Source organism: Puma concolor, chromosome A1 (assembly GCF_028749965.1).
Source record: "Puma concolor isolate L17-30 chromosome A1, mPumCon1.1.hap2, whole genome shotgun sequence".
Taxonomy (NCBI): Eukaryota; Metazoa; Chordata; class Mammalia; order Carnivora; family Felidae; genus Puma; species Puma concolor.
Window position 1 is genome coordinate 83,731,827 of NC_141667.1, and position 15,966 is coordinate 83,747,792.

At 39.0% G+C, this 15,966-nt stretch overlaps 1 protein-coding gene across 14 annotated transcripts in view; it reads left to right on the plus strand.

Moving 5' to 3' along the window:
- Positions 1 to 15,966, plus strand: part of MCTP1 (multiple C2 and transmembrane domain containing 1) — a 542,541-nt gene that overhangs the window by 466,281 nt on the left and 60,294 nt on the right. For 13 of the 14 annotated variants that reach the window (XR_015254973.1, XM_086717790.1, XM_086717754.1 and 10 more), the window contains one exon: positions 2,748 to 2,801. Coding sequence is in view for 13 of the 14 variants with exons in the window: in XM_086717790.1 (XP_086573916.1) it covers positions 2,748 to 2,801 (54 nt within the window). In the remaining variant the exon portion in view is untranslated. Of the gene's footprint in view, positions 1 to 2,747; positions 2,802 to 11,226; positions 12,448 to 15,966 lie in introns of those variants that run through there. The other variant, XM_086717803.1, reaches the window with a different exon arrangement.

The following is a 15,966-nucleotide window of genomic DNA, read 5'->3' on the forward strand; positions in this document are numbered from 1 at the left end:
ATGCTTTTAGAATATTTGAGAACAATTATTAGATCACTGAAAGTCCTGACATGTTATCTCAGTTTGTGTAGCTCTTTGCATAATACAGTCTTAGCTATTGAAGTTTTCACTCATAACATATTCCTGTCTGTATCATAAGCCACATGAAAGAAGCACTAGCTGTCTCCTCTATCTTTTAAAGTTGTGAGCTCTGGGAGAAAGATTTAAAAATATTTAATAACCATGATTCTATCAAGTTTATTCAGAAATCGAGATACAGACTGGATAAAAAAGAAAAGCACCACAAGAATTAGAAATTATATGAAATGGCATAAATGCAATCAGAAGTTAGCACTTACCTGAATACCAACCCTCCCCAAAGTTTTTTAAAATTTTTGGTTTCCATGGAGAGAGAGAGAGAGAGAGAGTGAGTATAGTGTGTGTAGGTACATAAAACCATAATAAAACACCTGACAGAGTGAAATCCCATTTGTAATACCACAGTTACATATTAATCAAGGAAAGGGCAAATTATTTGACAAATCCAAAATGAAGATTGCATTAAGTTGAAGTAAGGAAACTAGGAGTCATAAAAAATACATTCATTAAAATATCTACCTATAGGGGTTATATATACATATCCTATACATATACTATACGTTTGATTATTGAATACATTTCTAATTTTCTTTCATTGTCCATTCTCATAATGTAATCCTTGTGTAAAATCAAGAATTAAAATTAGAGTTTCTGGTAACCCACAAAATCAAAAATACAGAGAGATAGTCAAAAGTTGACATTTATACATAAGAATTAAAATTTGAGCCTTGATGACCCCAAAACCACAAACAACAGAAGAAAAAATAAACAAATGAGACTACCTCAAACTCAAAAGCTCTGCACAGTGGAACAAATGATTTAACACAATAAAAAGACCACCTACAGAATGGGAGAAAACTTTTGCAAACAATATATCAGATAAGGGATTAATATCCAAAATATCTGAAGAACTCAGTCAACTCCCTAATAACAACAACAACAACAACAACAACAACAAACAAACAATCCAATTTAAAACTAGGCAGAAGAGGGACACCCAGGGTGGCTCAGTTGGTTAAGCGTCCAAATTCAACTCAGGTCATGATCTCATAGTTGGTGAGTTCGAGCCCCTCTACTGGCTCTGTGCTGACAGCTCAGAGCCTATGGCCTGCTTCAGATGCTGATCCTGTGTCTCCCTCTCTCTCTTTGCCCCTCCCCTGCTTGTGCTTTCTCTCACTTTCTCTCTCTCTCTCAATACTAAATAAATATTTATAAATGAATGAATGAAGGAATGAATGAATAAATAAAAATAGGCAGAAGAACTAAATAGACAACTTTCCAAAGAGAACATCAAAATGACCAACAGACAGATGAAAAGATGCTTAACATCACTACTATCAAGGAAATGCAAACCTAAACCACAATGCAATACCATCGCTATATCAAAGTCTCAATGAGTTAATGAACGTCTCTTAGAATGGCTGTCATCAGGAAGAGATGATAGGTCCTCTTGAGGATGTGGTGAATATAGAACTTTATACACTATTGGTAGGAATGTAAATTGGTTACAACACTATGGAAAACAATGTGGAGGTTCCTCAAAAAAATAAAAATAGATCTGCCATATGGTCCAACAATTATGCTTCTAAATATATACCCAAAGGAAATGAACACAGGATATCGAAAAATTATCTGTGCTAACATGTTTACTGCAGCATGATTCCCTATATGTTGCCAATATATGGAAACAACCCAAATGCCCATCAACAGGTGAATGGGTGAAAAAGATGTGGCATGTATACGCAGAGGAATGCTATTCAGTTACAAGACAAGAAGATAGCCTCCCTTTTGTGAGAACATGGCTGGACCTTGAGCACATTATAACCAAGATAAGTCAGAGGAAGAGTGGTACTATATGATAGCATTTATACATGGGATCTAAAAAAGTCAAACGTATACAAAAAGATAGTAAAATGGTGGTTACCAGGGAATGGATGGCAGGGATAGCAGTGATGGTGTTTAAGGGTACAAGCTTATGACAGGTATTAAGTAGGCCATCAAGATCTGATGCACAGTATAATGAACATAGGCACTAATAGTATACTATAATTATGTAATATAAATACTGCTACATTAGCAAACATATTACAACATATAAATGTGTCCAAGTAACACACAGCATACTTTAAACTTATGCAATGTTACACATCAAATGTATTCAATAAAAAAAAATTTAAAAAGTAAAATTTGAGCCATGGAAGATACTAGCTTTATGCCATAGACCACCAGCATAAATCGACAAACAGACAGTATACTTAAAGCTTGGTGAAAAGTGAATTCGAAATAGCGGAGTTGGATTCTGCTTACTTATCTAGCTCCAAACTTAAAGTGCCTCATTAATACAGACAGTGGAGTAGGTAAAAAAGGATAGTTCCTGATTTAAAGCATCTCTCAAATTAATGTTAGTTTACCTTATGCATAGTTCAAATTCTTTAAGTTGTCACGGAACATTTCACACAAATAGGGTTTCCCTGAGTGGGATCCACTTCCCTGGTTTCAATCAATTAAAGGCAGAGCATTTCCCTAATCCCTATCTCTAGATCAAATAGTCCCTCTCCATGAATCTGTTTCAAATGTTAATAAAGTTTTCATTTCCAAAAGGTTCAAAATGACAGAACAAAATTCTCTCCTCTTAAGAGCACGAAAATGACTTCTGTTTCTGTCTGCAGGTAGTGGAGGACATGCTGGAGGACGAGGAAGAAGAAGATGACAAAGATGACAAGGTAATTATCTTTCCCAGCACTTGGGTACCAGGGGATGGGGAAATGTAGACATGACACTGTTTTCACAGACAGTTAAAAAAGGAGTTGAAGTGTTTGAGTCCAGAAAATTGGACAGCGCTGTTTATCATCCTAACAATGCCACTGCATGTTGCAAAGAAGGAGAGAGGGCTATAAATCCTCTTCGCTTTTGTCCAGAGCTGGGTCAAATATTTTTCTGCCAGGAATAAAAAAAAATAATTCAGCTTGTCTGAAACTTGATAGCTCTCGTGAAGATAACAGCAGTGACAACTGTTTTTGAAGGGCAAAAATTTGTCCTATCTTGAGTATTACAAATCGGACTACAATTCGGAGGAAGAGAGAAGTGAAAAAATAGCAGCCTGCTTAAGTTCAACATGGATGTTGTCATCTGTAATTTTCAAAGAATTGCTCAGCAAAAGAACACACGTGTGTGTGGAGGGCTTCAGAGGGCATTTACATAATCCCAGTGCTCATGGTCCTTGCCTAGACTTGACTTGGGGTAGCCCTGTGGCTCCTTGGTCAGGAAAGCCCATTGACAGGTTATTTTCTGATTGCTGGTTGGCATGGGAATGATGACCACGGTAAAAAAAAAAAAAAAAAAAAAACCAGCTAGTTTCTGGAATCGCTTGGATTGGCTGTCCCCTGTGTGGAGAGGGGATAACTGGAGGGATGAATTAGAATGACCTTGAACCACTGTGGTGGTGGTGTCTCGGGTCAGAAGAAAGTCTTTTTATGGCAAGGAGGATAGTGATGCTGGTTTAGCAAAATCCTTGGGCATTTCTAGATCGAAAATCTAAAAGGTGCTAGAGTGAGATTGGGAGGGAAGAGAGAATATCATTCATTATTTCCAAATTGTTTGGCATACAAAACCAGATTTTGACCTTCACTGGAATCTGATTTCTATTATAATAAAGCAGTGAATTTTTGGAATAAAGGAGAACAACAGTATATCTTAATTTATGCCCTTGACCTTTGATTCTAGTAGAGATGTACAGTTATATCCTTGTATAAGAATTCACATGCTGGAAGCAAGCATTAGAAATGTAAAAAAAAATTCACAGCGATTAGTCAAACTCCCACATGATTTTTTCTTGACTAATATTCAATGCTAGAAGGAGAATGAAAACATAGACACACACACACACACTTTCTCCCATCTAATGTTGTTCCAAATATTTTTAAATTGATAGAGATTTTATGTGAAATTTTTCTTCTGTATATCATTTGGTCATTAGTGACATCATCAAACATAAACTAACAAAATCTCCTTCCTACAAAAACATGTATGTGCTTGTTTTTAATGTTAAATAACATGAACATACACTTCTGGCAATAAATGATATGATTTATTGTTAAGGTCAGTGTTAGAGTGGTAGAGAGCTTGTATTTTAACTCAACATGCCAGCCCTGAATCATCATTTCTCTGCTGATAAACACTGAGCTGCCATCCATTTATGGCTATTTTCCCTTGCTTGTTGCTGCTTTATTATTAAAGCCACCATAAAGATTCATTCCAGCAGCGGGCGTTTCTCCAGAAATGTTAACAAATGGAAACCCTTAGTGAAGTCTAGTACTTCAATGTCCCTGCTTGAAGTCAACCTGTATTTTTTTTAGCCAGTTTGTTGCTACTCCAAACCACTAATCTCCCCTTTATGGTCATTTTTTTAAACAGAGAGGATGTTAGGAGTGGGAAGCAAATAACACTTGGTTAACCACCTCCCTAAAACCTAGATGTTGAGTGGAGCATGCCAGGTGGAAACAGCACCGGGTCTCTGGAGTGGCATCTATTGTCGTCTAGTGTTTAGGGGTCTGGAAATGACACCCTGGTTCTAACACATTTGCAGATCTGGTTACCAGAGTTGATTGAAAGTGAGTGCTTAAATTACTGTGTGAATTCTACTGTATTCTTGCGTGCAGGACGCTGACAAACAGTGTGTTTTCCATATGAAAGGGTTGTGAGCTGATTTTCATAAATCCAACCCTTTATTTGAGGGATATATAAGGAGGCTTTTCTTTTCCAGTCACAATGCAATTGATAGCATAAAAATCATACCTGAACAAAAAGAAAATCTCAAGTATAATAATTTACAAAAGACTTTTAGGGGCTTGCGTAATGGAAGAATCCTAGAGTGGACGTGTTAAAATAGAAAGTTTTTACCATAAGAAATGAAAATATGAAAAGATCCTTCAAGTTTCCATTTACCAGCTTCTGTCTCTTGAGTGGCTGTCATAGTGGCAAAGGTTGTAAGTCTTGGCTATCAGTGTGTCTGAGTGAGAGAAGGGTAATTTCCTACTTTAAAAAATTCATTGGTTCCTCTGTTTAAAGTTTGTGTATAGAGTTGTGCGTAATGGAATTTCAGGAGAAAACAAATGTGTTTTTTGCCGTATGAGCAGGCACTGACCTCTAGCTCTCATTATTTCTCTGTTTTCTCATATGGCATAATAGTGGGGTCAGGTCAGTGAGTCCTCTTATAGGATAAAAGTAAAAAAGATTAATAAATGTGCCAAAGCCTCACTTTAATTGAACCTGAAGCATATGTTGCAAGTATGTAAAATATGTCCCAGATGTTACACCAAGGCTGGTTTCTGGGCTTTCCCTGATTACCACAAGGCAGCTATTAGTCCTATAACCTTTGGACTTGGGGGTAAATGGGGTATTACGTGGCACAGAATGAGAGCACCTGTTTTCCATTCAGCAAAGACCCCTGGCAGGCTTTGCCTAAGCCTATCCATATGTTTTCACTTAGCAGATTGTTGGGCGATTATGAAAAGTGTCTTTCTTTAGAGCCAGCATTGATATTAGTCACTCACAATGAAAGGGCAAGTCATTGGCTACTTGACAAGGTCCGTGTGGGCATAAACCGAAGTCGTTTATTTCATTTCAGCTCGAAGTGTTTTCCCTCAACATAATTATATAGATGGCAAAGACACAGGTACAAGAAGTTGAAGCGGACACAGATTATAATTACTTCGCATAACAGTTTCGTAAGAGCTTTTCTTTAGCGCTAACTTCAGCACCTGGCAAGACTTTGGTTAAAGTTAGTAAAAGCTAAGTCACGATTCACCTGGAACCCCAGATCCTAAAGCTTTTCCATGCGATGGGCTTTTGAGGATTTTTTTTTCGTGTGTCCTTTTTTTTATTAAAACAGCTAATCATTCAGGTGAGAGTTTGTGATCCTCAGACTTAGCCTTCATTCTAGGATCCATTGTCCACATTTGCCTGAATCTAAAGTTGGGTGGCTTCTCTCTTAATCCAATTCCACGGTTTTCACAAAGGCAGAGAAGATGGGTTTTAAATGGTGGTTCTTAGTTATGAATCATTGACTTGTTTCACTTATCTGCATTATGTAGTAGTACTAGATGAAGCTCTACCAGAGATGAAATTTCTCCTGAATTAAATGTTAGAAAGACATCCTACTTTGTTCTCAGTTCCCTTTGTTGTAGAGCCTTCTCTCAGCAATCAGCCACAAAGTCACAGTTTGATCTGATTTTTGACCTGACACCAAATCCTGCCTTTGTGGTTAATAGAATATCTTAGTAAATACTTAAGGCTTAGCTAAATTACCCAGGTGGACCTATCAATAAGCCATCTAATAGTGTTTTTGACCGTGTTATTTATAATAATACATTGGTCAATCTGCATAATCTAGACATCTAATTAATGAAGATCAGCTTTCGTTTTGTAGCTTAAAAAGTTTAGGCATGCTTCCCATGGTGTGTTCTACCCTTGTAATGGGATCCAGCTGCAATATCAGGAAGCAGAAGATAGAATGCAGGTTTTCCTCAGGATAAGCATGGATTCAGATGCATGGCATACTACTAATGTTTATTGATAAAAGATATTAAAGTGTTCAGGCATTTATGCTTGCATTGCTTCTCCTTTTTCCTCAGCCATTATGTCAAGGTTACTGTGTTTCAAGATAACTAGATGCAATGAATGAAACATATCTGAGTTACTTCAAAATACACAGATTGTTTGCTTTAATTCTTGAAATCTCTGTTTTCTGCTTTGATTCTCCAGCCCTACAAATGTATACAATATACCCAGGATGCATACATCTCTGCATCTCAAATCAAGGATGGGATGGGGGAGGAAATAGCTCTGATATGTGATAGAAGAAGATTCTAATCTGGCAACATGTTCTAGTTATATTCCATGAAACAATTACATGGTGGGGGAGCCGATCAAAGCTTTGGAGAAAGGCAGGGAAAGAGAAGTCAAGAAAAAAATTTATTTAAAAAAATCTTAATTCACATTTAACTGGAATAGCATTGTATTAGTTTATTAGTTTTCTATTGCTGTATTGCAAATGACCACAAACTTAGAGGCTTCAAACAAGCCACATGTATTAGCTCTCAACTCAGCAGGTCAGAAGTCTAGGCATGGCTCAACTGGGCTCTCTGCTCAGAATCTCACACTCAAGGTGTCAGGCTGAGTTCTCATCTGAGGCTCTGCAGAAGAATCCACTTCCAAGCTCATTCGGTTTGTTGAGAGAATTCAGTTCCTTATATTTGGAGGACTGAAGCCTTTGTTTTCTTGTTGGCTTTTCACTCCCACTGGTTACTTTCCATGGTCCCTCCCATCTTTATATCCATCCATGGAGAAGCTCCCTTTTGTCAAATCTCTCTAACACTTTAACCTCTCTTTAACTCTCTAACACTTTAACTCACTTTAACTTCTCTTTCTGGTCCCTTTTAAGGGTTCACCTAATTAGATCATGCCAACCAAAGATAATTCTTTCTTAAAGTCCACTGTGCCATCTAATATAACCTAATCACGGGATGGCTATACCATTATATTCCTAATTCCCTTCCCCTACAAAGTGAGGGGATTATACAGAACATATACACCAGGAAGTAGGAATCTTGGCAGTCATCTTAGAATTCTGCCACTGCATCTAGATCCACTCAGGCTCTGGAACAAAAATGGAACAGTCTTTGTGTTCCTTGTATGTATCTATTGCCAGGCAATGCCATAACTATCTTACAGAAAACAAATTAGGAAAGCCTGCCTGCACAGACACATCCTTTCAAAGATTGTAGGAAACATCTCATACCAGAGATACAAACTGAAATATATTTTACTGAGGTGAACTTTATATTTTAAACTGAGTTATAGTACAGTATGTCCTACTTATTATCTAGTTCCCTGGGGTGAGGGGTGGTTGGGCATGCAGAAAGCCTGATGGGAAACATGTTCTTTCCCCTTGTTGCTTCCTTCTTGGGAGAAGAACAAAAAAGAATAAAATAGGCAAAAAGCAAGGAAGGGTCCATTCCTCCTTTAGGGGATGTATTGGTGCTCAGACCCGCTAAGGTGATAGATAGCACACTGACCTTGAGTCAGCAGGAACACTCTACTTCATCTAGAATCATAGCAACATTCACACTAGAGGATACCCAAGAGAAGTGTCAGAAGGATGCCTTGCTGCTCCATGGCTTTCTGCCTCCTGCAAGGCAGGAAGTCTTCTGAGTTTGCCTGCACAGTCACTGCCCTTACCCTGCCTCTGCTGGTGTTGCCCCTGCACAGCCCTTGGGCCAGAGCCCATCTGCCCCACCTGGCTGGACCCCTAAGGTGAAGCTCTGCAGCCTTGTGACTCTGACAGGTGTGTCAGGGGAGGTGTCCACAAGGATTGGGGTTTGCTTGATAAGTGCTGTGAGCCAGACTCCTTAGTAAGAGTTCACAACTAGGGGCTTCTGGCACCAGGGCACCCAGGTGTTTCTCATTCCAGGACTCCCTTGTGGGCCAATAAAATTCCCAAGATCCTCTGAACAGCCCCACACACTCAGCACATCCCAGCCCATCTTCTCCTTGCTCCTCCTAGTTCAACTTCATTTAAAAATGGGGAAACTGCTCCAGCCAAACATGGGTGCATTGCCAAAGGTGATACAGATCATAAGTGGCAGAGCCAGGGCTGAAACTCAGGTTTTCCAAGTTTAGCATCTTTATCCTTCCTTAAAACTAATTTTTCCTGGAAAATAAAAATCAAAGAACAGATGCAAATTACTTTAAACATGCTCTTTAGGCATTCTGGTAGCATAATCAGGGAGTACAGCATCCATCCCCAGCCAGGAGCTCTTTACTTCTAGGTTTCCAGTTCTTCACACTGCTTTCGTGTACATTCAGCCCTTTCCCACTATACCAGCTAAGCAGGACTGTGGTGAGCGAGTAATAACCCCTCAAAGATGTCCTGCCAGAAGACAGGACATCTCTGCAGCCCGAGAGAGGGTGTGCCCTGTAATGTAGGCTCAACAGCACAAGAAGAAGCTGAAGACCCAGAACTACAGCAGCAGAAGGAGCTGCTGGACAGCACCCAATGTGGGGGAGTATGGAGCCAAGGCCAGAGCACTGGCGTTAATAAAACAAACTGATGGGGGGCAGGGGGCAGGGTAGGTTGGAGGGTTGAAGGGCTACACCAGCTTTGAAGACAGAGGAAGGTGACCACAAACCAAGACATGTGTGCAGCCTTTAGAAGCCGGAAAAGGCAAGGAAGAAGATTCTCCCCTAGAGCCTCCAGAAAGAAATGCAGTCATGCCCACATCTTGATTTTAGTTAGCCCTGTGAGACCCACTTCCAATGTGCGGACCGCAAAACTATAAGATAATAAATCTGTGTCATTTAAGCCACTAGGTTTATTCATTACAGCAGCAATAGAAACTAATACAGGTGCCTTCCAATGGCATCTCCCCCCCCCCCGCCCACACACACATATATATGTACATTTTAAAGCACTAGATCTAAGCTCCTAATTTTTCCTTATTAACTTAATCTACTCTTCTATATAAATATGGCTACACAGTTCTTCATTCAATATGGAAACTAAAACAGTATAGCAAAGCAAATACTTTTGTCCGAATTGCCTTAGTTTTTATTCAGAAAAGCTTGTCCGAAGATGAGAGTGGGTTTGTACCCATCTCTAGTGCACGTGCTTACTTTCCTGTTGAGGAGCCTGTATTATTCATTGGTGACTACAGCACTAAAGCATGGTTAACTTGACTTTTCATCAGGAGAATTTCACTTCCTTAGATCATTCATTCTATTCTAGAAAGCATCAGGACAGAGGGTATTAGCCCTATTTAGGTCACAGACCCTTTGAAAACCTGAAGAAAGCTGCAGATTTTTTTCCCCAGGGTGGGGAAAAAATATGTAAACACGTAAAAAAAAAGCTTTTCCGTGCCTTTTTGTATTGCAATGGATGGAAATTGAATTATTTTTCAGAGTAAAGTATTTTTATAGAGTCATACCTCTGTTCCTCTCACTACCTTCCTCTTGACATTAATGCCTATTTTCCTCAAACACCTGAGATAAATGCAAATTTTTCAAGTAAAAATAAAGTTTAGTTCAGCTCAAAAGTAAGCTTCTACAAGAAGGCTGATGTCTGGCTTTGATATTGAAATTATGGAGTGGTTTTTGACACAGCAATAGGCTTGTTATTTTTGACATCTGTTTGACTATGACTTTTCAGTTGCATGGCAATACGTGCTTAAAACACTGACTTGGCAAAAGAAAACAGCAAACAAAATGGGAGCTGCTGTGGCTTTATTAGATGAGGGTTAAGCATAGACAAATTCCTAGAGTTCTCCAAAGTCCTTGTTGAATTCCTATCATATTGTGCTGAGGATATCATGTTTTAAATTGTTTGCATCATTAATGCCTCATCATTATTTTTTTAAAAAGGATTAAGGGGCACCTGGGTGGCTCAGTCGGGTAAGCACCCAACTTGGTTTCACCTCAAATCATTATCTCATAGCTTCGTGGGTTCGAGCCCCACATCGGGCTCTGTGTTGGCACTGCAGAGCCTGTTTGGGATTCTCTCTCTCTCCCTCTCTCTCTGCCCCTTCCCCACTTGCACTTTCTCTGTCTCAAAATAAATAAACTTAAAAAAAAGGATTAAATATTCACGATTCCATGTTAGGGTCATTGGAGACAGAATTAGCTTTTGAAGAGTTATGATTCCAACTGTCTGTGGGTTTCCAGCTGTAAACAAATTGAAAACTTTCATTACTCCTTGTTCCAGTATTCAAAAGTATTTCTCCAGCCTCAGAAAGTTTAGGTAAATGCCCCAACATGCCCTTCTGCATGGCAGTTGAGTTAAAAGAATTTAAATAGGAAGATCGCCTTAGATAATTTGGCAAGAATAATCACCAAGTAAAGCAAACCATGAATGGACTGTTTCCTGTGGTTTATTCTCATCATTGGATTTCCTTTGCCTCAAAAAAGCAGAACTCATATTTGAAAGTCAATCACATGTTTCAAGACAGGTCCTCTGGAAAGCTAGTTATCGTCTGTACTGCAGCAATGAACTTACTCTTATACTCCCATTATTTGACAAAACCTCTTGAAATAGTGTGTCAGCTCTGGCTCTCAAGAGGTTGACAACATCCGTAGAAACAGACACAATTTTTTCAGGATCGCTGGCAGAATCGTTGACACTGGCTGACACCACTGCATGTTGAGATGAGAAGCATGTTTCTTCACCAAAGCAGCAGAACCAGATGTGTTGCCAAGCATCACAGATGCTCTATCGGAGCCCAGAGTGCCAAGATTTTTATTCTGCCTGAAAATTTGTTTGGCAAAGAAATTCTTCACCATGTTAAAGACATTGACTCTGCAGATTCTCAAAGAAGTTCACAAAGTAGGAATTCTTTGATTGTAAGAACTTGTCGACAGGAGTTGGCTATGCAAATAGAGGTATCTATTTGTATTATTATGTGCAAAAGGGAGATATTAAAGACATGTCAGAAATTCTGTAGTGTTGACATTATTTGATGAGAACGCAACTTCAAGAAATGTGTGGCTTCACCAGCATCTTTCCAGTGACATGTAGGTTATTTTTCTTGGTGATATGATGGATGCAAAAAAATATTTTAATACAGGTCTTTTTTTTTTTCCTTGGGGCAAATCCAAAGCCAGGTAAAATCCCAGTTGTTAATAACCAAAATGTATTTATATAAAGAAAAAAGATACACAATGTCCAATAGATTTTCACAGTAGGCAGCCTGAGCTACTCCCTTTAATTTTATTGGTTGCATACTTCTATTGGCCAGAATCCTGCCACGTAAGAAATACTGTAGTTTTGCATCCCATTAAACTCCATAATTAATAGAAAATCAATAGATATGAAAACCTCATGGTACTGTTTTTTTTTTTTCTTTTGAAATTTTCCTACTTAAGCTAGACTCGAGGTAAACAGAGATGTATGGCTGTAGTCATGTTAGCACCATGTGTTTTCTTAGATTCCTATCCATAGTAAACCATTCTAGAGGTCTTAACATTATGGTGACAATATTACCTATCTGTTTACCTTCAATATCAGATTGCTCGCTGTTCAAAATATGTTTCCCTGCCTAGTGATCTCCGGCCTGGCCATGTATCTCACTTTGGCTGACCTAGGCCATTTCCCAGCCAAAGGTTCAAGAGCCATCCTTGGCTCTGCCATCTCTCCTTTCCTTCTGAAACATAGCTGGAACTGTCCGCATAGGAGGTCCTTGTTTAGTTTGAATTCTAGAATAAAGGTGATGTAGAGCCAACCCATAAGGGCATGTAGTATGAACAAAAAATAAACCTGAGTTTTTATTTTTATAAGCTTTCATGATTTTGAGGTTTTTGTTTTTGTTTTGTTTTGTTTTGTTTTTACCATGACGTAATTTAGTCTAGGCTGGCAGATAAAATATTCATCCATATTACTTGGTGTGAATCAAGGTGTTAATATTATAATTTCAAAGAAAACATAAATTTTTTAAATAAAACTAATCAAAGTCTCAGAAAGGAAAATTTAAAATATTTTTTTCTTCTTAAATTCACAGATCTACCCACAGACCTTGAAGCCCAGTCTCAGATCATTCTGCTGTTAGGTCTCTCTCATTGAAAAGTGCTTTCTTTTCCCCATAAACTTAAAGTGAAGGACAAGACACTGGGCAGACAGATAAATATGGCAGGATATGGGCCTTTCAGGAATCACTGTCTGATGGGACCCTTGATTATGTAAACTAATAACTACAATACAGTGAGAAAAATGTTGTCATAGAGTTATAAAGAGTTTGGGTGGGAAAAACAGGAAGGTGACCATCTTCACAGACTTGTCAGCAAATGTTGCACAGTAGAGGTGGCATTTAGTTTAAGTCTTGAAGGATGAGTGAGAATGTACAAGGAAATGTGGTATGTGAATTCAAGGAGTATTTGGTACAGTAGGAGCATAAAGTGGAGGAAAATGACACTGGAAAAGGTAAATTTAAGATTGTGAATGCTTTAGCCATCAGTTAAGAAATTTGAATTATCTTCAAGCAGTGAGAAATCAAAGGCTCTTTTAAAATAGGGAATTGTCATGATGACATTTGTGCTTTTAGAAGGAAACTCTGTCAGGGCACCTGGGTGGCTTAGCCGGTTAAGCATTCAACTCTTGATCTAGGCTCAGGTCATGATCTCATGATTCATGGGTTCTCCCATTCTCTCCCTCTCTCTTTCTCTCTCTCTCTCTCTCTCTCTCTCTCTCTCTCTCTCTCTCTCTCTCTGTCTCTCACTCTGCCCCTCCCCTGCTCATGCTCTCCCTCTCTTTCTCTCTCTCAAAATAAATGAATAAATTTTTAAAAAGAAGAAAACTCTGCTAATGGGCAGGTGATGGAATAAGAAGGAAACGAGACTTGGTCACCTGCATGGCTCAGTCAGTTAAGCATCTGACTTTGGCTCAGGTCATGATCCCAAGGTTTGTGAGTTTCCGCCCTGCATTGGGCCCCCTGCTGTCAACACAGGGCCCACTTCTGGTCCTCTGCCTCCCTCTCTCTCTGCCCCTCCCCTGCTTGCATGCTCACTCACTCTCTCTCTCTCTCTCAATAAATAAACATTAAGAAAAAAAAGAAGAAGGAAATGAGATTCGAAGTAGAGAAATATGCGAGGAGGTGCCACGGTATTCCCAGCAAGAAATAATGTTAGCCTGCACTGAAACAGCAATCATGATAATAAGAAAGAAACAAATTTGAGAGATACTTTTAATAGTAAATGTACTAAGATTATTGAAACAATTTATGTTCTATAGAATAAGGGAAAATTTAGAGTTGCTGAGGACTATAAGATGCTTGGCTGAGATATCCTTGTATTTGTGAAGCACTTCACATGTTTCAAAGTACTTCCATTTCTTTACCTTAATTTAATGTTCACAATAACTCTGTGTATTGGCTTATCAAGTATTATTCCCATGCTTCAGTATCAGGAAGATTAACTTGGCTAGTGGGGAAGTAGCTAAGATTAGAAACCAGATAATGAGACTAAAATAGAGAAGTAGTTGAATCTGAAAACAAGTTAACTTATCTAAGAAGAAGGTTAAGTCTGGGAATTAGGTAACTCGTGTGATGATGAAGAAACTGAGGTCAGAAAACTAACTCTAATTAACTTTCCTTCCTGGTCATGTTGTAGTAAGGCCTGTTGACCCACCCAGAGATGACTACTAGGTCACTTGGTGTGCAAAATTGCATGTTCTGGTCAGTATAGACAGAAAGTGTCCTCCGTGCCTGCCCAGCCCTCTTTTCCTTCAGCATTAGGTCTTAAGAGAGCCTTTGAAAAAATGATGGCAACAGGTCCATATTCAGGGCCTCTTCCCCATTTAGTGTGCTTTCACTAAGTGAACGCAGATCCAATGTGGAAGCAAGAAGTATCAATGTAAAAGGATGCAAAATATTTTTGATGCCTCAAAAGTTGGTTCAGAGGAAAGGCATGTAACAGCCATGCTTATTCTGGCTTTGATCTAAAACTTTAGGAAAATACGATGCAGGAGGATCATGGGTCAGTTGAGAAACCCCTTCTATTGTCACTATTTATAAAATGAAAAGACTGAAGCCTCTGAGTAACTCACTCAACGTCACAAAATAAGCGAAACAACCAAACTACAAACTAGCCTGTTTGTCTCCAAAGCCCGCCATTGTTTTGCATAACAACCTCCCAGTGCCTACCCCCTACAAAAACCCACTTAGTGACTAAAGTAATAATTTCCATTCTTTCATTATTCACTGGCTTCACTGGGCTCACCTGGGCAGCTCTTGCTCGAATCACTCTTGTGGGTCTAGCCAGCTATCTGGGGCTGTGGTCCTCCAAGGGCTTGACTAGGCTGGACATTCCAGATGGCTCAGTTGGATGACTAGGGGTTGTTGCTGGCTTCTCATGATGTGGCAACTCAATTCTAAGAGGGAGAATGATTCCAACAGTGAGTGTTTCAAGAGATCCAAGCAGAAGCTGCAAAGCTTTTTATGATATAGGCTTGGAAGTCCCGGAATGTCACTTCTGTCATGTCCTATTGGTCAAACAAGTCACTAAGGCCAGCCCAGATTCAAGGAGAGGATGGCTTTGGTTCTACCTCTTAATGAGGAGTGTCAAGGTCCTATTGCATAAGAATCTAAGAGATGGGAGATATTATGTGGCCATCTTTGGAAAGTAAAATCAGCTACCATTTCTAAAGAAGAAAAGCTCCTAACAGATGTCCAGTAGCATTAAGGTATATGAAGCCTGTTGCCTAACAGGAGACTTTCTCTTTATCTAAGGTTTATCAGCATATAGTGCTCGATTAGGTTATCTCAAAACTTAAACAAGCATAGTGCCTTCAAATTGCCAGGTGTATCCAAAGTTTATAATCCCGTATATTTTTGTTTCATTTTTTGTTTTTGATTTACAAGTGGAGAAGCATCAAAGGACTGACTGAATTGTCATTCTCTACTTCGCTAAAACCTGAAAGTGCTACCTAAATCTTTCTTCTTCTGCTTTGTCCATAGATAAGAATTCAGCCCAGAAATTTCACTATCTAGCTGAACTCTCCCTTGAAGCTAGTTGGTACGTAGAAAGGAGTCATAAAAAAAAATCCTTTTTAAATCCTATTCAGACTATACTGGACATCCATTGTCCTCTACCAGTGAAGGAAGACAAAATGCCACTGTCCAGTGTCCTGGAAGTCAGGCTTTACTTGCTCTGACTGGCTGCCAAAAATGAAAAGCCAAGTGAGGAAAGGAGATTGCAGAACATTTCCCTCTTAAAGCATAAGAGTTTCTTCTTTTTAGAAAATGTAATTTGAAATTGCCAACAGTTCACATCTGGTATTTTACTAATTTGTTCAAGGATATTTCTCATAGGATTTAAAAGATGACTGATATCTCTGAAAATTTTGTTGTA